Here is a 22,279-nt window from a genome sequence, read left to right as displayed (position 1 = left end):
TGTTTTAGAACTGACCAACACTTCTCTAATTCTAATTGGAATTATTTACACGGTTCCTGAGATCGAATATCATGCCAACAAATGGCCATAAATACAGCATTTTGCTGCCCACATACAATGAAAAGGATAATTTGCCCATTATAATATGGCTTATTGTGAAATACATGAAGGCAAGGTGAGTAGAGGCTGCACTGAGGTGTAAATGCAGGCTTTTAAAGCTCCCTCATTGCAGCGGCTTGGAATACGAGGTGATTGTGATTGATGATGGTAGCCCGGATGGAACACTGGACGTGGCCAAGGACTTGCAAAAGATATATGGCGAGGACAGAGTTGTGCTGAGACCACGTGGTTCTAAATTGGGACTCGGGACGGCCTACATACATGGCATCAAACATGCCACCGGCGACTTTATAGTTATCATTGATGCGGATTTGAGTCATCATGTGAGTCTAGATAACAGGGTTCAGTTGATAGATGGGATAAACATATCTACTATTTTTCTACTTCAGCCCAAATTCATCCCAGAGTTTATCAAGCTGCAACAAGAGGGAAACTATGACATTGTATCCGGTACTCGGTATGCCGGAAATGGAGGCGTCTTTGGCTGGGACTTCAAGCGCAAGCTCATCTCGCGCGGTGCCAACTTTCTGTCCCAGGTGCTCCTACGTCCGAATGCCAGTGATTTGACTGGCTCCTTTAGGCTTTATAAGAAGGATGTCCTGGAGAAATGCATTGCCAGCTGCGTGTCCAAGGGCTACGTGTTCCAAATGGAGATGCTAGTTCGGGCTAGACAGCACGGCTACACTATCGCTGAGGTGCCTATAACTTTTGTGGATCGTATTTATGGCACCTCCAAGCTTGGCGGGACCGAGATTGTTCAGTTTGCCAAGAACCTCTTGTATCTGTTTGCGACCACATAAAAAAAACACCATAAGCTGAGTAGATTTTTAAATTTTTAATGTTCTTTGGATTTCCTTTGCTTTGTACATTTGGTAAGATTTGCTCAAAGAATTTTACATACATCTAATGAATTATGCATGAGAAATTTGTTTGCCATATTTATAATAATTCAGAGTTCTGCCTTCTTTGGGCTCGCATCCTGGTATGCTTCATTTATAATTTGAATAATGATAACTAGCGTTAATTGATTTAATTACTCAAGTCGAAAACTTTGTGCTGGTTGTCTGGATTGCCGTAAAGAGTGCCACAATCATCGTCCAGGGCGCCCGACCCTCCGCTGTAGTTCTTCAAAGCCAGTGTTAGCAAGGAGTTGCGATCCTTGAGAGCCAGCACAACGAAGGCTCCGTTTGGTAGAATCTCACATGTACTCACTTGAGCCGGTGGCTTAAACACAGCCAGAGATTTGGCTGCAAGAACAGGAGCATGATTAAACGGTTTGTGAAAGCAAAGTATTTGGAACATACCGGAATTCAACTCCCACATGCGGACGGCCGAGTCACGTCCCTCCTTGTCGTAGGAGAGCAGCGCCTTTCCCAACGGATCCAGCTTCAAGAACGTTACTGGAGCATTGTGACCGATCAAGGTGCTCTTGCAGTTGCCCGTGACCAGATCCCATATAAGGATTTTGGCATCTTCTAGGCCGGCGATGACGCAAGCGTTCACCTGGGAGATTGCCAGTGAAACTGTGTTGCAGGCAGGCTTCCACTTCTTGAACAGAGTGCCGCTTTGTAGGTCGTATACCACAATGAAGTTGGGCGTCGTCGGCTCGTTTAGCTCTTTGGCCACCACGCAAACGTAGGAGCCCTCGTGGGTGATCGCGGAGAGGGAGGTGATGAAGTCGTGGTGCGGAATTCGGAGGTCATAGAGCAACTTTCGCTGTGAAAGGTGCCAAACAAGCAGTGGGAAAGGCTTCTGGGTCTCATCACCGCACACCAAGATCCTAGAAATCAAACCAGAAATTAGCTACTACTTGAATACGAAACATGTCAACCGGTTACCTTCCATCTCCAGAGACCAACAGGGAATTGAGAAAGCGGTCCTCACCCGCCTTGAAGGTGGTCACACAATCGCCCGACTCCAGATTCATCAGGTTCACGTACATCCGGTTGCGCGATAGGCAAACCAAGTGATTCTGATCGTGCAGACCGAAATACGGCATTTTCTGGTTCATTACGCCTTTGAGAGTTACCTGGAATTAGAAGGAATACTAAATTTACATAAAATCCAAGATAAGATATAGGTACCAATTACCTTAAACTTTCCTTCGTCTAGATTGATGACGCGGATCTCGCGGCGACACAGGACTGCTGCCTCATAGTTACCCACAGGACACATCGCCGTCGGCTGCTGGATGCCCTGCAGCTCCCGGATTCGGCAGCAATTCTTTACGTCCCATATGCAGATCTCAGCTCGGTCCGTGCACATGGATGCCACATAGCATCCGGGCTGGGGCAGATTCATCAGGACATCGTAGCCCTTGACGGGTACCGAGGCTGGTACTGCGTCCTCCGAAGGCTTCTCCTGCTCCGCCTGATTGCCGTTCTCCGCATCCAAGTCCGCGTTGAGAATCTCGAGGAAGGCAAACTCAAGCTCGTTGGTGTACTCCCACCAGGAGCGTATCTTCTCGTCGTCCTTGAGCTCTGGTGCCTCCCGGAACCGCGTCTTCAGATAATACTTCATCAGCGTGTAGAACTGCTGGCCATCGTAGCTCAGCTCGTGGAGATACTGCTCCAGGAATTGCTTCAGAAAACAGATGTGCACGTAAGCGGTGGGGCAGTTTTCTCCGCCGGATTTGGCCAGCCACTCCGCCTGGAGGATGTCGTTCAGCAGGTGCTCCGGACCCGTGGCGTGCACCTTATTAGCGATCCACTGCAGGTCCGTAAAGTAAAAACAGTTGAAGAGTATGTCGATCTTGTGAGGCGCCGGATTGTCCTCGATCACGGCACAGAAATGATGATAAGGCAGTTTTAAGTACTTTTGGTAATTGTAGCTGTTGAGCAATTGGGATTTGTATAAATTAGATTTTTGAAAAGATTGGGATGGTAGGAAAGGAGGAACACTTACGTGTTGGCACCTTGGCTACCCTTGAACTCGCTGTCCTGCCGGTCGAAGTAGTCCCGCAGCGCTTCATGTACCAGCCACTGCTTCTGCGCGTACCTCGCCAGGACCGCTCGTCCAAAGCTCTTGTCTGCTATCCTAATATTCTTAAGACCTAACAGCATTGGTCCCATCAGCCAGCAGAACTTGGACCAGACCTTGAAGGCGACCTGCGCCTCCAACTGGGTCATTTTCTGGAACACGCCCAGGCAGTCGCTCTCCCGGATGCCCCAAGGGGACAGGCGGACGATCAGCAGCAGCAGTTCCACCTGATCGGTGGCGAACTTGGACTCCAGAACCTGAAGTATCCGGCTGGAGATGTCGCCGATCTCGCTGATCGGCTGAGCCACATGCCCCAGCCAGGCCAGCCACCACAATGACTTGGCGTGGTAGGGCGTCTTGCCGTGCAGCATCTTCCATTCGTCGGGCAACTTCAGTGCCCCGTTGGCCGCATAAAAGTCACCGCCACCCGAGCTGAGGATGTCGTGCCACTGCCGTTCCGTGAATTGTCGTAGCCGCAGGAAGCACCGCTGTGGTATGCCCAACTGCGCCAGCGCGGCTAGCATATCAAAGGAGTCCCCAGCCTCCGTCCCGTCCACATCCTCCCCCTCATCCGCCAGCTCACTGACGGTGAGGATCAGTTTGGCGCTGCCCAGCTGCTGAGGAAGCCAATCGAGCAGCTCATCCCGCTGCAGCTCGTCCACACCGTCGATGATCAGCACGAAGAAGCGCTGTTGCCGGTCAAGGATGTCTCGAATCACTCGAGAATAAGCCTCTAGTGTCTATTTGGAAAGATTACATTAATATTATCGCTCTATGCTTAAATATAATTTCCATACGTGTGGCACTTGGCATTGATGTCCCGTCTCCAGGACCGACATCTGGTTGGCCATTGAGCCTAGCAATGAAGTGAGATCCGATGAGCGGGCACTGAGATTGGCGTATCTAAAGAGGTAACAATTGGATAACCAATACTAACGTTTGAAAGTTTATAAGATTTTATATCCTACCTCAGTATGAGCTGTGCCTCCGGCTTCCAGCGGTGGACATTCTCCATGATCTTGGACACCAATACACTCTTGCCACTACCCCGTGGCCCGGACACGACCAGCGGTTGGGCGGTGCTGTCGCGTATGTAGCGCTTCACGTCGTTCATGATGTCGAAGTTGGCTGAGTTCTGTGCCAAAAGCTTCGAGTAGTGGCCCACCAGGCGAAGCTCCTCGAGCAGCACGCGGTCTACGCCCAGCGTATTGTAGGGGATGCTGTTCTTCTGCAGGTGCTCCTCGAAGATTCCGGCCAGCGTCTTGTCCAGCAGACTCTCGATCACCGCCGACAACTCCTCGTCCAGGATACTCATCGTGGGCAGCAGACGGATGAGGTTTTTCTCGCTCAACTGGCTCTTTAGACCGGAGTACACATGACTGAGCCTCCGCTGCACCTCCTGCTCCAAAGGGCTGGCATTCTCCGACGGCCGTGCCACCTGACTGCCCGTCTGGATCCAGATACAGCGCTTGGCCAGCTCCTGGCTCATCAGAACCGTGTTATTGATCTCCTGCTCCACGACGGTGGTCAGATACGAGTCCTTGACGTCGTCGGAGAAGAGACGCAAGAGGACGGCCAGTAGCTCGTTCAGTTCCCCGTTCACCTGGCTTGAATAGGGATCAACCTGTTGGGCATGCAATCGGTGGCACATCGGCTGGTACGAGTTGTCAATGGTGTACCATTTCTCTAGGAGCAGACGCTCTTCCTCACTAGCGGTGCCCAGCACCGAGGTAAAGTCCTGGCTCTCGATGGTCAGCGGCAGCATCGGAGTGCCCAGGGTGGCTCCCAAGAACAGAACGGGGATCACATACGCTCCAGCCGAGTGGCGCGTGATCTCGCACAGGCAGTTGGCCGCTTCCTCGTGACCGCCCTGTGCCTCCAGCGGCGTTTGGGTCCAGCGCTTCGCCTCCTGCAGGCGGGAGAAATCCTTCCTGGCATTGCCATTGCCCGGCTCCGTCTCCGGCTCGCTGTCGTGGACATCGGCGATGATGAAGTCAAAGCCACGGCTTTGGCACTTGCTCTTGAAATGCTTGTACAGGCTGTGGACGACTCGTTTGTGCTTCTTGTACTCGGTGCTGTTGTCCGCTAGGATGTAGACCACAATCTTCTTGTCCCGCTCAATCTTGCGGCCGGGCGGCGGCTTGCCCTGCAGCACGCTCAGATTTCCGGCTCCGGGATTGGCATTGGCCACATCACTGGGCGCCCCCTGCGGTGTGGTGCTATTTGAATCTGTTGGGAGATGAGTTTCGTTTAGTTTGTAATTAAGTTTCATTCATATATTCATGTGTCTAGATTCTAACTCTTCTTCTAGGCTCAAGAATGAAGATTCCCTTCTGTTGTGCTCATATTAATAGGAAAACCAATTGTTTAAAAATATGAAATAACTCACCCTTCTCTCCTCCCACTGGCTTTTCCGGTCCCGTTGATGGCTGCTTCTGGACCTGCTGGTTTCCATTGGCCTCCGGCAGCGGGGTCGCCTCCGAAAGTGCCTCCACGGCGGCCAAAGGAGCCCGTTTTCCATCCCCAGCATTCGAATCGGCGGCGATCAGGGTGTTCTTCTGTTCCGCCTCCTGGTAAGGAGGTGAGCTGCAACCACAACTTTAGTACAATCCACAAAATTAATATACGAACGGGAGAACCTACTCGTCTGACTTTTCGGAGGCACTATCCTTGTCCTTCTTTTTCTTCTGGCCAGAACTGCACACGTTGCCCATTGCGGTCGTTTAAGTCCCTACTCTTTAAATTACAATTGACTATTGATGTCCTGCCATGGATAGTAGAAGAAAATCCGTTTTAGGGAGATGGAAATAAATTGTGGTTATCAAATGTATCAAATGCATCCATTGATATAGATCCCATGTTTTTGAATTCACTTGGTGCTGAAACCCTTTCTAATTATCCTGGAATCTGGGAACTTTAAAGCTGCTCACCGAATCTCACACTCTTATCGATTAGAAAGCACTCGAGGTTTTATCCTTTCATTCTTGTGTAGAGTAGATTTCATTTGTTTAACACTTTAAGAACTGTATAGCATGTGTGTACCCATGTTAATGATAACTAACATAAAATAAAAAGTTACTAATGGGAACAATATTTGCACAATATTAATTAAGGAACCTCCCAGCTGTTGGGGACTTTCCCACTCTCTGATGAACACAGAAGCACTAACGGATATTCGATCTCGTTCGAAGGATATTCTCTGGCTCAACTCAGGATGTTTCCTGTGAGGTTGTACAGATCACTTAATCCTCGCAGTTTTCCGCACTCGGCCTTGAATAGTTAATAACTATTGTATACACGTATGGATTTCCACAACAGGTCAATGACAAAAACAAAGTGCCTGGGGACACGGAGCACATCCTGTGCGAGCGAGATGGGGCGAGTGCGGAGAGCGAGAGCGGAGAGAAAAGCTTTCGCTTTCTCTTTCTCTGGAAAGGCGAACGCATGCTCTCTGCGAGAGAGAATGTAGAGAATTTCTGCGTTGAATTGGCATTGGCGTTAATCAAGTGGTCGAGTGAACTGGCCCAAGTGGGTGGTGGGTGGTGTGTGTTGGATGGTCTATACTGGGTCTGGGTCTGGGTCTCGTCTCGGATTTATTGCGGGCAATGCGCTTGGCTGGATTTTTGTGTACACGCTTGAAAATTGTTGACGCGCGAGCCCCCCGTTTTCGATACCACCGATGGATGTTGGGTGATAGGTGATGGATGCTTGGTTTGGGAACTACTTTATTGGATTGAGAATATGCTTACGATTGTGATCGTTCGATTCACAATACACACAGCATTGGCCTTTCGCGACCGATTTGAATTGCCTGGGGGCGGGAGGGGGATTAAAAAATCGCTAAAAATAAATTCCCTATATACACAGAATCTATATGTTTTTGAATCGGTTAGTTCGACATTTTGTCGCAGCGGACTGCGAAGTGGTTCAATATCAATTAATTTGTCACACAGATTCGCTCGCATCTCCGTTCGCAGATGCGATTTGCACTGGCACCCAGTCGATTCGGTGTGTATGCATCGTTTAGTTGGTTATTTGATTTATTTTAATACACAAATTTGCGCCACTTACTTTTCTTTACGCGCTTTTTACATGCGCCCCCCGCAAAACCCGCCGCACCCCACCGAACGGAGTCTAAAACATTTCCACCCACTGACTGCACTTGCACTTTGCTCAATTAATTGCCTAATCAAAATGTTTCTTGCACACACGCCGCGAAGACATTTCGTCGGAAAAGTGTATCTTTCGAGTGCGTTTTCCCCGCTCGCTCCCTTGTCTTTTGCTCCCCTATATTTTTTGGATTTTCGGATGGCAGAGCGCGCCTCGACTAGTTTTTCCTTGTCCCGCCGCTGTGCGTCGTCGTGGTGCTCGGCGCTCCGGATTTTCACTGCTTCTGATTCCGTTGGAAAATCGGTCGCCAGCGAGTGCGTGCGGCGGAAAGCTCTAGTTCCGGAGCTTTTCCGACCTCCGCGCTCTCGGAGCTTTTCCGCGACTAGGGCTGCAGTTCGTTCAAAGACGGCATAAACTGAATAACCGTTAGGAGGCACGGTGGAACTCGACCTGGAGAGTCCAAGGAACAATATCCTTGGCCATATGACTTGGGCACATAGTAGTTCTTAGTTTCGTAAATCTTCGTAAATGGATAATTTGACTCGCATTCCCCCTAAATTTAATTTTAATAATATAGAGCTTTGATCATATATATTATTATTATTATATTATAGTATTATAATAAATTAAAAATAATGTGGCATATAAATCAATTTGCTATGACTTAAAATGATGGAAAAATGGGTATATTCGAATGGAATAGGTTCATTTATGGATCATTTTTACTGATATTTTCTTCCTCTATTTAACAATAGTAATGGTAGTGCTAGCTCAATGATCCACGGATTTTATCGATTGTATCGATACCTCGACGTCTAACAAAATAAATATTCAAACAGGCGAAATTATTGACATTTGGCAACATATCTTACGATATCGAGATTGTTAGGAGTGATTTATATTTGCACGCTTGGACTCAGGAACCCCTATCTTCACCGTTGAAGGGACCCACCACCGCCAAAAGCTGTCAACTTGGGTGCTTCTCGCCCGATCTGTCAAAAGGCCAGAGCCAAAAAGGGGAGAAAGCAGCTGGCGTGGCTGCATTTCGTTTCCTTGGCTCGAAGTGAGAAGTTTCGGGCCACCGAACTGGTCGGAAAGTTACCAATTAAATTGGCAAGCAGAGGAATTTTGCAAATCACATAGCTTTATTACAATGCTATAAACCCGAGGCCAGCTCGGCGAAAGGAGAAAAATCAAAAAGGACACGGATACCCCTCAACTTAATCGGAATCAAAATGAATCGCCTGCTGCTGCAGTGTCTAGTGACCACCATTCTGGTCTACAAAGGTCAATAAGTAGCCCAAAATCCCTAGATACTTAACCAGCAATTTGAGCCCCATCGCGTGGTAGTCCGGATGAGCCCACCAGCAACGAGAATAACCATTTGCAATTTTTGGGACTCCTCTATATTGGCAAGATGAAAAATGTATATGCTGCTGAATTATATAAGTTGGCATCCAGTGCGCAGACTCCAAAAGAGTCTGGGACCGAGCCATCAGGACCATCTGGACCAGGCATCGGGGGAAATAGGTCAATGTTTTCGCCCGCACGCGAGGCGGAGCAAAATAGACGCGAATCCCGGAACCAAAACAGAAGCCTCGCTAAGGGGTTGATTTGCGTCGGGCAAATCCTAATTGGGGTTTGTTTTCCAGCCCAGATGACTGACAGCTGTGCTCCTTGTTTTCTTACAGTGATTTCGGTTCCGACCAGCACGATGAGCACCAGCATTCAGACCACCTCGGAGATTCCGCAGCAGGATGACGACGACGACGACTGGGAGGAGGACGACGACTCTCTGGAGTCCGATGACGATGGCCGCGTCTACAAGAACCCACGCAACTCCCCCTCCTCCGAGTGTCCCCGCGACGAGGAGCAGGCCACGCTGCTCGGCCAGAAGTGCTTGAGGAAGTGCTCCTCCGACGAGGACTGCAAGAGCAAGAAGAAGAAGTGCCTGTGCGACGGCGTCTGCGGCAACTCCTGCATTAAGCCAGGTGGGTCTAGTTTCTTTTTTCTAGGCAGCCCTCATTTTAATAAAATAATTTTCATATTGTCAGCAATATGCTAATAACTTTACTAAATAGATCCGCTAAAATGAGATCGTTGATATGTGAAGGCAACAAGTCTCTTTGTGTTAGTTTAAATTATTTGAAATCCCTGGATACATGTACTCTGTCTCCGCAGATCGCGAGTGCCCGGAGTTAGCCCAGCCCAGCTTGGGTCAGGTCACAGTGGCTGGACGTCACTTTGGAGCTCGCGCCTCCTATGCCTGTCCCCACGGCTACCACGTGGTGGGTCTCCAGAGCCGTCTTTGCCAGGCGGATGGAAATTGGGCCGGAGCCGAGCCAGCTTGCAAGCAGAATAGTAAGTGCAATGTTCCCCAAAACCTTTATAAACAGATTAATTGCAAATGTATTTGCAAACGTTCTAGTTTACTGCCTGAAGCCGCCGCAGATAGAGCATGCACGGAACTCGGCGCTGCCGGAACAGGAAACCTTTGACCTGGACTCCACGGTGCAGTACCATTGCCACACTGGCTACGTGACCAACGGATTCCCACGGGCCAAGTGCCTGGCCATTGATAACCTGGCAAGTTGGTACGGGCCGGATATCCAATGCGAACGTAAGTAAATTCAATCTAAATGGAGAATCCTTACATACCTAATCATTGGATGATTCGATTCCAGCTCGTTCCTGTGGCCAGCCTCCGGATCCGGCTTACGGATGGCATGCCGGCGAGTGCTACACGTACGGATGCAAGATCACCTACAACTGCGGCACCGGATACGAACTGGTGGGCAAGCACGAGCGCTACTGCCAGTCGGACGGATCGTGGACACCCAAGGAGCTGCCCACCTGTGTCTGTGAGTATTGCGAGCTGACGCCGGTAGAGCTTGTAACCGAACCTCTTTGACCTCTGACCTTTAAAGCGGATAGCGCAAATGTAACCACCACCCAAGCGTCGTTGTCCTAGGCGAGGCGACCCTTTGAGTTTCGTTTCCGACTCCTTGGAGCTGGCAAATGGCACAGATCCCCATATCCGTATCCGAAACTATGTATTAAGCGCACTTTGGTCAGGGCTCAGGTTCTCCAGTCGGAGTTCTCGGATCCTGTAACCACACACATTCTCTCTCAATCTCCGATTTGGTTTTTGATCTAGCGTTACAAACAAACAGATTGTTTAAATTTTATGCACTACCTTGTTGTTGTTGTTGTTGGCCAGTTAATGTTGAATGAATAAATAAAAGTTACCGCAAGTCTTGAGCAAACAAAAAACAAAAATATACAAGAATTAATTAATCGAATTCGAAACCGTTTCCTCAAAGTTGTTTTATTTGGTTTGGCGGCTTTTAAAGATTTGTGGTAACTTTTAGCGTACCCTCATCCCGATCCCATTGCTAATCCCATTCTCCCGATTCCCGCACAGTGGTCACCTCGGTGGTGTGTCCCACCCCGGAGAACCCCAAGAACGGCAAGGCCACTTACACCACCCTGGCCTACAACTCGGTGGTCAGCTACGAGTGCCGCTACGGATACACCCTTGTGGGCGAGAGTTCCAGTCGCTGCGGAGCGGACCGAAAGTGGAGTGGCACTCTGCCCACCTGCAAAGGTAAGTGGGGTAGTCTCTTCTGATGATTCTTTTGTATACCATCTCTGTTATGGAGTTTCCATCTAAGTAGTGAAGCAAAATTAATAAGTGAGTTTGCGCCATCCTACCCTCTTTAACAGAGATCAACTGCGGCCATCCTGGAGTGCTGTACAATGGGTGGATCGAGAACATCGAGGCGGGCACCGGACTGGGGGCCAGCATCATTTTCCGATGCCAACCAGAGATGATGATCAATGGACTGGGCTCCAGCGTGTGCCAGATCGACGGAAGATGGCGGAACGCCCTGCCCGAGTGTCTGGCGCCCTGTGTGGTGCCCACCATTTCGCAGGGCAATGTGTATCCCATTGAGATATCCACGGATGAGAACGGAACGACGATCGTCCATCCGCCGACGACCACCACGCAGTCACCCACTCAAACGCAGAGCATTGGTGGAGTGGAAAAGGTTAAGCACGGAACGGCACTGGAGGTCAAGTGCGATGAGAACTACGAGTTCCCGGTGTCCCTGCTCAGTCCGCCCACATGCAACAATGGCACCTGGAGCATTATTCCACGCTGTGTGCCCGCCAGGTGCAAGAGCATGCCGCGTCCACCCAAACACGGCATGGTGATGGCTCCCAAGACGGAGCACGGCATGAAGGCACGGTTCAAGTGCAAGGATGGCTTCAAACTGGTCAGCCCGGAGGGCAAGGATGTGACAGATCCGCACGACTATGTGCTCACCTGCTCATTTGGCAACTGGACCGGGGAGACGCCCAAGTGTGACGAGGTCTTTTGCTCCTTTCCCGGCTATATACCCAATGGAAAGGTCCTGCTCGTGGGCAACATGGGTCTATATGACTATAGACCTTATGTCAAGAAGATCGTGAACAACAAGCAGATCATGTACGACTGCGACAAGGGATATGTCTTGGAGGTAACTTAAATACCCTATTAGTATTGCTGATTCCAAACGACAACCTTTCTCCACTAGGTTGGTCCGCCTGGCGCCACCTGTGTGGGTGGCAAGTGGCGGCCTTTGGACCTGCCGCAGTGCCTCCTGGGCCAGCATCCTCGCCTGCGTTGGAATCGCCGCAGACGTCGCTCTCTGCAGATCCGCCAGTTGAGATCCATGTACCTTCTGCAGCGCCAGCGACAACTTCAAAGGCAACTGGTCGATAACCAAAACTATATAAAAGCTGGTAAGCAATTACAATATAATTTAGTTTTAGGTATTTTATTTTTAGGTATTATATTAACAATATCCTTCCCCTTTATAGTAGCCGATCCTGTCCAGCACTCGGTTCACCGGGTGAAGCGAAACACCAGTCCACATTCGAACTCACAACCCTATGCATCCGATGTCGACCTGGCCTACTCCAAATACTATCAAAAGATCAAGGAGCGATATCAGCGCTACGTCCGGAAAATGCTGGGCCGTGACCGGATCTACCAGAGGCTCCATGCCCAGGATGCAGGGGGTACAGTGGGAAACAACCTAAATACCCACGATGGAGGACAGGTTACCATGCGGGGCAAGTCCAACTTCAGGGAATTTGAGAATGGAAACAATTACCTGGGAAGCGGTGCCATTGGATCAGGAGGAGTAGTAGGATCTGGAGTGGTTGCCCTGCCCAACATTAACCAGGCATCGCGAAACCAGATGGTTCACGTAAACAGAACTCCTAAGGACGAGCTGCTATCCAACGGATCCCCCCCTATAGCAGCGCGTAGCCTCCACTTGAATGCCACCAGGTCGTACATTGATCAACTGAAATCCCAGATAGTCCGCCGGAGGCGCAGAAGGAGTTCCAGCATTGGGCAGTCGCCTCCTCCGTCGGGAGCAACTATTCCGGATGCTGAGGTGGACATCAGCGATGGAGGAGAGGCTGGAAAGGGAGGTGGAGGCAAACGATTGCGAGGACCATGTGAGGATCTCGAGTGGGATTCCTTTGCCAACGTGACCACGGTTCGTCCTGGCAAAGTTCCGGGCAGGAATGCCGTGGGCATAATGCTGCATATAGAGTGCAATGCCGGATTCAAGCTGAACATTAAGGGTGAAAATGCGACGGCGCGCTGCATCCGAGGCATTTGGAAGCCGGAGACGCCCAAGTGCCTTTCCGCTCCATGCCTGGTGCCCGCCGTGGAGCATGGTCAGTACTATAAGGTGGAGCCCCACACCAAACAACTAAGCGACAAACCTTCATTGACCCCGCTTTCCACCTACGAGGAGATCCAGTCCAACGAGTTTATAACCCTGGAGTGCGAGGATGGATTCAATATACAGGTGCATTGGACATCCATTAAATAAATACGTTTGATCCTTGAAATACATTCATCGTTAATCATCCTCTTCAATCATCCTTTATCCCCTTGAATTTCCAGGGCTCAGCTCAGCTCCGTTGTGCCCATGGATCCTGGTCGGTGAATGCCTTCTCCGAGTGTACATCGGTGCCCTGCACGCTGCCCAATATTCCAGGAGTCATTTACGATGTAAGATCTAGTCTATCCCACAGAATATTAAAAACAAGTTAACACCTGCTTGTAGGGAGGCTACCGGGCAGGATTGACCATTGGACACGGGAGCAGTGTAAGCGTTCGCTGCGAACTCTCCACGAACGCCAATCCAATTGAGATGTCCTGCCACAAAGGCATCCTAACTCCACCCAGCATCCCTTGTGAGTCCGGGTTAAGAAAGTCCCGTGAGGAACTGGAGCATGCCACGCCCACTCCACATCCCAAAGTGGAACACAACGAACTGGACAACGATCACGATCATCACGACAACGGCACCGATGAGCACGACGACATGAAGATGTGTGGACCACCCATGCTAACGGATGGCGCCCTGGTCTACAAGTGAGTTGCAGGATCTTAGAGCCATGGTCTGTTATTAGTCCCAAATCCTTAAAGGAATGCCGAACATCCAGAGCTGGATGGCGCCTACGAGAGCGGCACGGAGATCTTCTTTAACTGCATCCCAAATGCAGCTGGCGATCGGCAAACGTGGCGTATCATATGCGACAATGGACTGTGGATAGGCCGATCCTATAATTGTGGTGAGTTGCAAAGACGGTCAAAAGTCATTAAAGTAGCCACAGGACAACCGAGTTGATCTTGGCATGCCCGTCTATCCATCCATCTGTTTGTCATGTGTCCATCCGTATGACCTACCTACCTTTCAACAAATCTTGTATAATAATGTACCTCTTTAATTTACAATATCTTTTTAGAAAACGGAACTTGTGTGTTCAGAAACAACGAGGCTAATGTGGTTAGTTTTTACAACGACCTGGAGATCCGTGAAGACGTGGTGGACTTTCCCCCAGGAGCCACAATAATATCAAGGTGAGGAGATATTGAAAGTACATAGGCTTTCTTCGATTTTGATATTTACTACACGACTCTCAGATGTATGGATATTGGAAAGTTCTCATTTATGGGCAGCCACGAGAGAACCTGCATCCACTCGGAATGGACCAACACCAAGCCCGTATGCTCCGGCTTAAACCAAGAGAACGACTATGCGAGTAGGTATCTTATAGCCGAGTTGGGGATAGTTAATCTGACTTCAACTTAAATCCAGTGGAGAAGGCTCCGACCATCCTGTTCCGCCATCAGAACGGTCCCATCGCCCAGAGCAATGATGGCAAGCTGATTGTCTATCCGGGAACCACGCTGCACATGGAGTGCCTCTGGATGCGACGCTTCGGGAATCCCAAGTGGAACGTCAGTCACACGCACAAGTGGGTATCGGGTGGTTAGGCACGCTAAAAGACCTTTAAAGTTGCTAATTAATTTCAGCAAGGGGTATGTTCATAAATTAATTGCGTCTGAACTCGAACTTCAAATTAATGTGTATGGTTTTTTTCTTTAGTGGATTTTAGGTTTAATTTTAAAAGCAGCATTTAGGTATTTAAATTGATTTATATCGTTTGAAATTAGGGGCTTTGTTATAAACTTTATGTTACTTTTTAAACTTAAAAGACACGTTAAGTGCTATTTATACTATAAAAGGAATTGCTCGCAGAGTCTGGTTCTAAGAATATTTAAATCTGGTTAAGAGGAAATTCCTTCAGGAAACCGCCCTCCTGGGATTAACTTCACTAATGAATCTCCGTGTCTTGCAGGAACTACACGGAGGGCTGGGTAACCGAAGCGGATGAGGGTCGCGACTCAACACTAGAGTACAGGCTGAGCATCGTAGACGCGGCCAGCGACGACTCCGGGTTCTACTCGTGCATGACCCCAGCTCGGCATGAGCACACCGTGGAGGTGGTGGTGCGGGCCATCAACTGCCCGGAGATACCGATGCGCCGCGGCCTAATCGTGAACACCAACGATACTAAGCTGAGCACGCGGGCGCTGCTGTCCTGCGCTAACGGGAACTCCTTGATTGGCGCTTCGGAGCTGTTCTGCCTGCCAAGTGGCAATTGGAGCGCACCGTTGCCGGTCTGCGAGAGCGTCGAGTGCGGCGACATCCCACTGGGGATGGGCAGCAACGCGAGCTCGCCCCGTGTCTCCGTGCTGTCGCGCGAGGTGGGTGGCCGTGCGGCCTTCTCGTGCTCCTCCGGTTACGGGCTGCGTGGTCCGGCGGAGGCGATCTGCAATCCCACGGGCGAATGGTCAGCGCCGCTGCCCACCTGCGTCGAGGTGCAGTGCGACAATCCGGGGGCGCCGCAAAATGGTTACGCCCAGGGCTCAGCACCTTATCGTGCCGGCGACGTGGTCCAGTTCAATTGCAACCCGGAGTACATGATGCAGGGTCAGCCGATCATTGCCTGCCAGGATAATGCAAGATGGTCGGGCGGTCTGCCCAAGTGCGTGCAGGCCTGCTCCTATCCGGGCACTGTCATCAGCGGCAGAATGTCCTCCGTCAAATTCTACTACGCCATCGGCGAGAGCATCACATTCACCTGCGATGCCGGACTTGATCTGCGCGGCTCCAAGGTGCTCAAGTGCCTAAAGAACGGCAAGTGGTCAAGTGCCATTCCTACGTGCGTGACCAATGAGGGTCCTGTTGGTGGAGGCGGCGGATCCGGATCCGTTGCCACCAACAAACACCTGGCCACAACCATGGGCTAAAGCGATGTGGATTGTCAATTGCTCCAGAGTGATACTAATACATATTACCTACTAACTAATGCACATTTCAGGCGCACAGTCACGCGTTTACCAACTAATAACGTCATTCTTGCGATTTAATTGTAACTGTAGCCCTGTACTGTAATCGCACGGCCATCATTTTACTTTCAATAAATGTTCGTCGAATAAAGATAAAAGTTCTCATTTAAATTGGTTTCTGTATTTTTATGTTCGTTAAATACTTAAGATTGAATTTCTATTCAAATGTAAAACAGTGTTGTTAATCGTCGCAATTGGCGCTTCTTTTCAGCAGCGGACAGTTAACGACTTCGCTGTTAAACGTTATGGGTACCGCTATGGTCACTCTGCCCAACTGCTGGCGATAGTATCGGGTGAACATAGGTATTAGTTCCAGCCCTAACTCGAATCGCATTTAAATTTTAAAACGCTGGCAAAAATCTCACTAGCTTAAGATTCCATTTAGTTTTCGATTAAGTGCAACGGCCAGTATTCCCACCGCACGCGCAGCCTCCGTTCGAATTTATCGTTTAAAACTTGCACATTCCCCTCGCCCACGCACTGCTGTTGTTGCTGCTGCTGAGTTGCCGTTGTTGTTGCTGTTCTAGCTTACACTGCTGTTGTGTGGCTGCTGTTATTGTGGTTGTTGTTGGTGCAAGGACAAGTGACGTCCTTCGAAAAAGGCGCAACAATTTACGTCGCGCAACAAGGTGTTTTCGGGGGTGGCGGGAAAATCAATAAATAGCAAAGAGCAAGTGCATACACAAGTGTATATGTACGTACACACATATATTGTGCCCGTCGCGGTTGAGTGTGTGTGCGTTGAATACTGAAACTTTCTTTTTCTAGGCAGCCAGCTGCAAATTGGCACAAAAAAAAAGAAAACCCAGAAGACCCTATTATGGACAACGCGGGCGAGGACAGCGATAATGATGTGGTCACCGATTTTCTGAACTCCAACTGCAGCGAGTCCTCGGAAGCGTTGGTCAATGGTGGCTCTGCCAGCCGAGGTGCCTCCATCGAAAGCCAGAACTACTGCATACCCGTAATAAACGCACCTGTTCCTGCTCCAGCACGCGCCCCCGTTGCTCCGCCACCCGCATCCACTCCTGCCAGCAACAACATCAACAACAACAACATGATACCCACCATTAATGTGACGCCACACAGTCCAGCCCTGGCCTCCAAGTACAACAACATATTCGAGGACACGCTGAGCCAGCTGCAGAATATCCGTGAAACAGTCGTTCAGATGAAGAACTCCTCCTCTCCCAGCCAACACATGCAGGACGGCAACTTGGCCAATCATGGACTGCTCAGCGCAGCTATACTGAGTACCTCGCTGCCCGATCTCACGGGGACGGGCACGGGTCCCGCGTCCGGTGGCTCCAATTACGCCATGTGGTCGTCCACGGCACCGCAGCAGTGCCAGTTTCTTCACACAGACCGACGGAAGTCCTGGACAGCCGTGGACGATGGCAGTGGAGCTGGCGACTGCACCAACAAGAGCGTAAGCCTATCCAGCCTGGACAGCGAGGAGCAGGAAACCATTCGCGTCACCGAGCAGCGACGAAGGTCGGCCAGGAACAGCACTGGAGGTAGATATGCACTAAGGTTTCGGGGTGGGTTTGCAAAGCCATAAGTGTGCAATACAACAGTAGTTGTAGTAGTTGTAACATAGCTTGCACTGTAGATTAGGTAAATAGGTAAATATTATTAAATTATCTAGACAAAAGAGTTCAGGTCTAAACTTAAATAAACAATAGTCCAAAACATCAATGTTATCAAAATTTAGTTGGAAATGCTTTTCATGTTTCGGTTTCAAGTGCATACGTATTTATAAACGGAATGTTATATTGCTTTAAGAAAATGAAGTAATTTCAAAAGGTCTGTAGCTTTCTTTTATCTTTATACCCCTACTGGGTTTGTTGTTATGGCAGTTAAATGGGTACAAAAGTAATTATAAAAACCGAATATATATTTTTCAATGCTCTGGGGAACCTCGAAGCCACTACGGAGTTCTAGAAAACGGTTATAAAATTAATTTTAATTAGTATGATCGACCCTAAGGGATAGTGAAAAATGTAATTTGAGTAGGGGTCAATAGCTTCTTCCAATTGATTCTTAAAATTAATATGCCACTGAACCAGCGAGTAGGGGCTATTACCAAGTTAGCTTCGATTTTGATAAGAAATTCCACAAAAGCCCGTTATCACGCAGCCCCTATAGTGCTTTGGCATTGGTGGCTCCGACCAAAGTGAGCAGACCCCTTGCGATTAGTAATTGCTAACCGAGTCTCTAACTCTGATCATTCGCAGGTATTTCGACCCACTCACTAAACGAGGCGGAGCTTGCCCGTGACTTCGAGCGGATTGCAGCCAAACGAAGCCTGGCAACGGAGATCATCAGCCGAATACCGCTGCAGAAAAGCATATCGACGAGCTCAATTATCGCCAAGGAGGATATCAAAGCGATCGCCCGCCACCTCACTGACAGTGAGGATGAGAACCAAAGCCTGTTGCGGGCCCATGCAAAGATCGAGGTCTACGACACCGTAGAGAAGCGTCCCAAGCGCGGTTCTATATTCTTCCGCAAAAAGAAGCCCAAGGCAAAAACGAAGTCCTTGGTGGGAGGACAGCTTAGTGCGTGCGACGTTTGCGGTGCTGCAATCACACTGGCGCAGATCAAGGAGCATCACCTTGAGTGCAAGGTGAAGAAAATGGGCGTCGGTCAGGATTACTACGACGGCCCGGATGCTAGTACCTTTAGCAACCCAGAGGATCAGCCTCTAATTCGTTCCGATTTGCAGTTTCTCAACGAAGCGCCCATTGAAGCGCAGGATTTGGGAGCCGATCCCGTTTTAGGAATCGTTCTCAAGGAGCACGACTCCTGGACACCAAATGTGCCTAGGGAGTTACTCAAGACGCTTAAAGAATTGCAAATCAAGAGGCAGGAACATATCTATGAGTTCATTATGACCGAGAAGCATCACTGCCAGACACTGATCGTCATGCAGAAAGTATTCGTTGAGAGTCTGGAGCGGCACTTTCCATCACTCAACCTAAACAGCATGTTTCCGCGCCTGCAACAGCTCACCGATCTGCACACCTGCTTCCTGCGTCAGTTGCGACTGAAGCAACGTGAGCAGCACATGGTGGACAGCATTGCCGACATATTGCTTGATTTCTTCTCGTTGGAGCAGGCACAATGCCTGCGACTGGCCTACGGAGAGTTCTGTGCCAACCATCGCAGCGCTCTGGACCAGTTTAAGCTATGTCTGACCGAGCCGAGCTTCGCCGAGTGGTACAAGCACTGTCTACAGAATCCGTTGCTCAAGAAGAAGGGTATCCCCGAGTGTATCTTGTTTGTGACTCAGCGCCTTACCAAATATCCTTTGCTCATCGAACCACTGCTGAAGAGTGCCAGGGATAACAAGTTGGAGACAGACAAGCTTCAGCATGCCCTTAACCTGGTCAAATCCCTACTGGTCGATGTGGATGCGTGTGTGGCGGAGAAGGAGCTGCGCGAACGTCAGCTGGAAATCTATGGTCGTGTAGATGCCAAATCCTTTGCTATTTACAAAAATAAGCCCTTCCGAAAAACTGAGCTAGGTGTGGAGTCGCGACGTCGTCTGAAATTCGATGGATTGGCCACTCTCATGCAGGGCAGGGCTAAGACGCAGCTTGTCCTGGTCGTGGTGCTCACCGACTGCTTGTGCTTTCTCAGCGAGAACTCCGGTCACAACAAGTACTCGTTCTTTACGCCGGAGCACAAGGCTGGAGTGGTCCCTCTTCAGAAATTACTAATCCGCGAGAAGGCGGGCACCGAGTCCCGGGGAATATATATTATCAGTTCCAATCCGGACTTCCCAGAAATGTACGAGTTGAAAGTGCAGACGCCAAAGGACAAGAACACTTGGATTCAAACCATCCGTCAGGCTGTGCTTGACTGTCCCGCAACGGACATAATCGAGGCGGAGGATCTCACTGCAGAGGAAAAGCTGCGCATCGGAGTGAACAAAAGGGAGACCATTGAGAAGATGCGTCAAAAGGACATTGAACAGGCGCTACTGCTGGAGGAGAAACTTATGCTTCAGTTTAATTTGCTTAAGGAGCAGCAGCCCTTTGGAGATGTGGCTGGCAGCAATTCCAATTGCAGTGCAGCCAACTTCCTAGCGGCCTTTGGCTCATACAAGGATCTCGTCAGTGCCGACTGTGACACGGCGGAACTGTGGCGCAGAGTACTCAACACGGTGCAAGACATTAGCCAGTTAGCTTCAACAATCTACTCGGCTGCCACAGGTCAACCAGTGTCCAGAACTCTGAGTAGCGTAGGCGAGAAGCAAAGTGAGCAGTACGCTTCGCCTACTCTGCCAAAGCGGGCGGAAACTTTTGCTGGCTTCGACGAAAAGCGCGGCAAGCTGGCCTCCAAGCTAGTGCTAACACCCCGTCTTCAGGAATTAGAAGAAAAGCGAGAACCAAAAAACGGATCCAGCTCGGTGTCAGAGCAGCCGCTAGAGAACAACTATGCAGTGCTACAGGTGTCGCACCATCTGCAGACTCTGCTGTGCATCATCTCCCAGCAGATGACCACCATCAATAACCTGCAACTTCAGCTGGCACTTTACAGGGAGAGTCCTCGCTCGAGTGCCTACACGCACAAGGATCAGTTGGAGGAGCTGCGCAACCTGCAGGACAAGCAGCAGGAGGAGAAAACCGCCTGGCAGCGTCAGCTGAAGCAGCAACAGGAGGAACTCGCCGAGATGAGGGCACAACAGCTACAGTTGCAGAAGCAAATCAAAGCCGAGCAGGAGGATGTGCGTCAGCAACGTGAACAGTTGTACAAAAAGATGGAGCTCCTCTCTAGTCAGGGTCTGTTGCTGTCGCCCAGCACTCCCCTGCCTCCGGTCAGCAATAATCATCCTCCACCTGCTGCGCTGTTCGATGACAGCCACGAGACAGACAATGGATTTAGTGGGACGGGCAGCAGCACGCCCAGTGTGGGCGGAACCTTCGATCGACGCAAAGAGAAATGGCTTAGTGGATCATCGAGCTGCAAAACTCCGCCTGTGAATTTGATCAGCGCTAACAATGCACCCAAAGCCAACGCCACTCTGGTTAAGCAAAAGCTGCCCATGAAGCTCTCCTCGCTCTCGTCCAGCGGGAATTCCAGCTCCCGCGTTGACAAGTCCGCCAGCTTTAATAGCGCATCTCCGACACCCTACATCTCCTCCGGCAGTGTGCAGCAGATGTTTCCTCTTAAGTTGGCTGACCGGCGAACAGCAACGCCCTCGAATTGTACAACGACGCCCACGACGGGAATTGTGCCGCAACACTCGCGAACAGGCAGCTCACCGGCAATCATCCAGCAAGCAACAACTACTGCTACTCCCACCCAGACCCCCATAGGTCGAGCGGAATCGGTGGCCCATTATACACGAACACCGACGAGCAGCCGCACAGGAATTGCAAGAACGGCAGGAATCGCTGTGGCCACAGGCACAGCACCTCGAGCCAAGCCCGAGGAAGAGGAGATTTACTTCTGACGCCAGTTCACACCGGAAGTCGAAATCTAAATGTTGAATCATTTGATACCAGTTTCTTAAAAACAAAACCGGAAACCTGATCTTGGGCAATGAGAGGAACTGAAAATACCTGTTGACTGTACCTATACTATTCCAAAATCCATATCCATACAATCCATATTTAGTACTGCCCATTTTAGGCTCAGCATCGCAAATGTTATATTTAATTTAAGCAAACGTACTGTACTTAATGGTATTTCTTACGGACTCGCTATCAATCCAATGCATCTCAAACTGTTCAGTAATTCAGTTAACAAATTATTTATTAACCATAATTTATATATTTTTTAAACCAATTTTATTTTGGACAAAATAATAATTACAATAAGTGTGAGTGTTTTCCAACGAATTTTACTTCTTCCAATAGGGAAACCTATTCAATATTTATTATATACCCAAAACGGAAATGCAATCCAAAAGCCTTTAAGCGTTCATCCAAATTAGGATTAGGGGAATATATGTTTATATATAACCACAAGGAATTACATTCCATCGAGATTGCCCAACTTTATTATCTATTAAGCCAGTTTACGTGCATCTTAAATTTTTAATGTGCTCTCTATTGACGTTATGAACTTTGTATATAAGTTTAAATAACTCTGTACTTTACCTTTCCAATCCTCGCTATAAGTGTTTATGTGTTTAGAGGAGACTAAGAACTGGTCCCAAACTTTCTCATCTACGCATTAAATGAAGCTCGCTCCAATAAATGTTTAATATTTATAAAATCTAGAAACGAGTGTTTTTCTAGCTTGTTTTTCAAATTCCTATATAATAGAAAGGCTTTCCATAGCTAA

At 49.3% G+C, this 22,279-nt stretch overlaps 4 protein-coding genes across 6 annotated transcripts; 3 read left to right on the top strand and 1 right to left on the bottom strand.

Moving 5' to 3' along the window:
• The first annotated feature begins 14 nt into the window (after window positions 1-14).
• On the top strand, window positions 15-1,045 carry LOC6529726 (dolichol-phosphate mannosyltransferase subunit 1). The gene is made up of 3 exons (XM_002090683.4): window positions 15-175; window positions 233-443; window positions 510-1,045. Exons 1-3 carry the CDS (start codon window positions 72-74, stop codon window positions 918-920), a joined length of 726 nt encoding a protein of 241 aa, XP_002090719.1. The 5' UTR covers window positions 15-71; the 3' UTR covers window positions 921-1,045.
• Window positions 941-7,493, bottom strand: LOC6529725. Its single transcript, XM_002090682.3, has 10 exons — window positions 7,171-7,493; window positions 5,743-5,863; window positions 5,489-5,685; window positions 4,068-5,328; window positions 3,897-4,002; window positions 3,025-3,839; window positions 2,212-2,950; window positions 1,959-2,149; window positions 1,425-1,900; window positions 941-1,367 (listed from the first exon to the last, which is right to left on the bottom strand). The coding sequence occupies exons 2-10, from the start codon at window positions 5,811-5,813 to the stop codon at window positions 1,150-1,152; spliced, it is 4,074 nt and encodes a 1,357-aa protein (XP_002090718.1). The 5' UTR covers window positions 5,814-5,863; window positions 7,171-7,493; the 3' UTR covers window positions 941-1,149.
• Window positions 7,494-8,208: 715 nt separating this feature from the next.
• Window positions 8,209-16,090, top strand: LOC6529724 (protein lev-9). 2 transcript variants are annotated; one of them, XM_002090681.4, is made up of 16 exons: window positions 8,209-8,496; window positions 8,901-9,200; window positions 9,391-9,570; window positions 9,638-9,829; window positions 9,894-10,070; window positions 10,634-10,816; window positions 10,936-11,732; window positions 11,790-11,997; window positions 12,076-13,082; window positions 13,181-13,288; window positions 13,344-13,654; window positions 13,709-13,854; window positions 14,029-14,143; window positions 14,207-14,325; window positions 14,382-14,541; window positions 14,926-16,090. In XM_002090681.4, exons 1-16 carry the CDS (start codon window positions 8,445-8,447, stop codon window positions 15,878-15,880), a joined length of 5,010 nt encoding a protein of 1,669 aa, XP_002090717.1. In that variant the 5' UTR covers window positions 8,209-8,444; the 3' UTR covers window positions 15,881-16,090. The 2 variants fall into 2 exon arrangements, with proteins under 2 accessions (XP_002090717.1, XP_015052062.1); XM_015196576.3 differs by lacking the exons at window positions 10,634-10,816; window positions 10,936-11,732; window positions 11,790-11,997; ... (6 more) ...; window positions 14,382-14,541; window positions 14,926-16,090 and adding an exon at window positions 10,137-10,518 and having other exon boundaries at window positions 8,230-8,496.
• A 179-nt stretch (window positions 16,091-16,269) lies between these two features.
• LOC6529723 (rho guanine nucleotide exchange factor 18) lies at window positions 16,270-22,214 on the top strand. Of its 2 annotated transcripts, none has more exons than XM_002090680.4 (3): window positions 16,270-16,673; window positions 16,752-17,496; window positions 18,217-22,214. In XM_002090680.4, exons 2-3 carry the CDS (start codon window positions 16,800-16,802, stop codon window positions 21,441-21,443), a joined length of 3,924 nt encoding a protein of 1,307 aa, XP_002090716.3. In that variant the 5' UTR covers window positions 16,270-16,673; window positions 16,752-16,799; the 3' UTR covers window positions 21,444-22,214. The 2 variants fall into 2 exon arrangements, with proteins under 2 accessions (XP_002090716.3, XP_039229042.1); XM_039373108.2 differs by having other exon boundaries at window positions 16,748-17,496.
• The last annotated feature ends 65 nt before the right edge of the window (window positions 22,215-22,279 follow it).

Source organism: Drosophila yakuba, chromosome 2R (assembly GCF_016746365.2).
Source record: "Drosophila yakuba strain Tai18E2 chromosome 2R, Prin_Dyak_Tai18E2_2.1, whole genome shotgun sequence".
NCBI classification, from domain to species: Eukaryota; Metazoa; Arthropoda; class Insecta; order Diptera; family Drosophilidae; genus Drosophila; species Drosophila yakuba.
The sequence above is the reverse complement of the archived record's forward strand: the minus strand, read 5'-3'. Positions and strand labels throughout refer to the sequence as shown.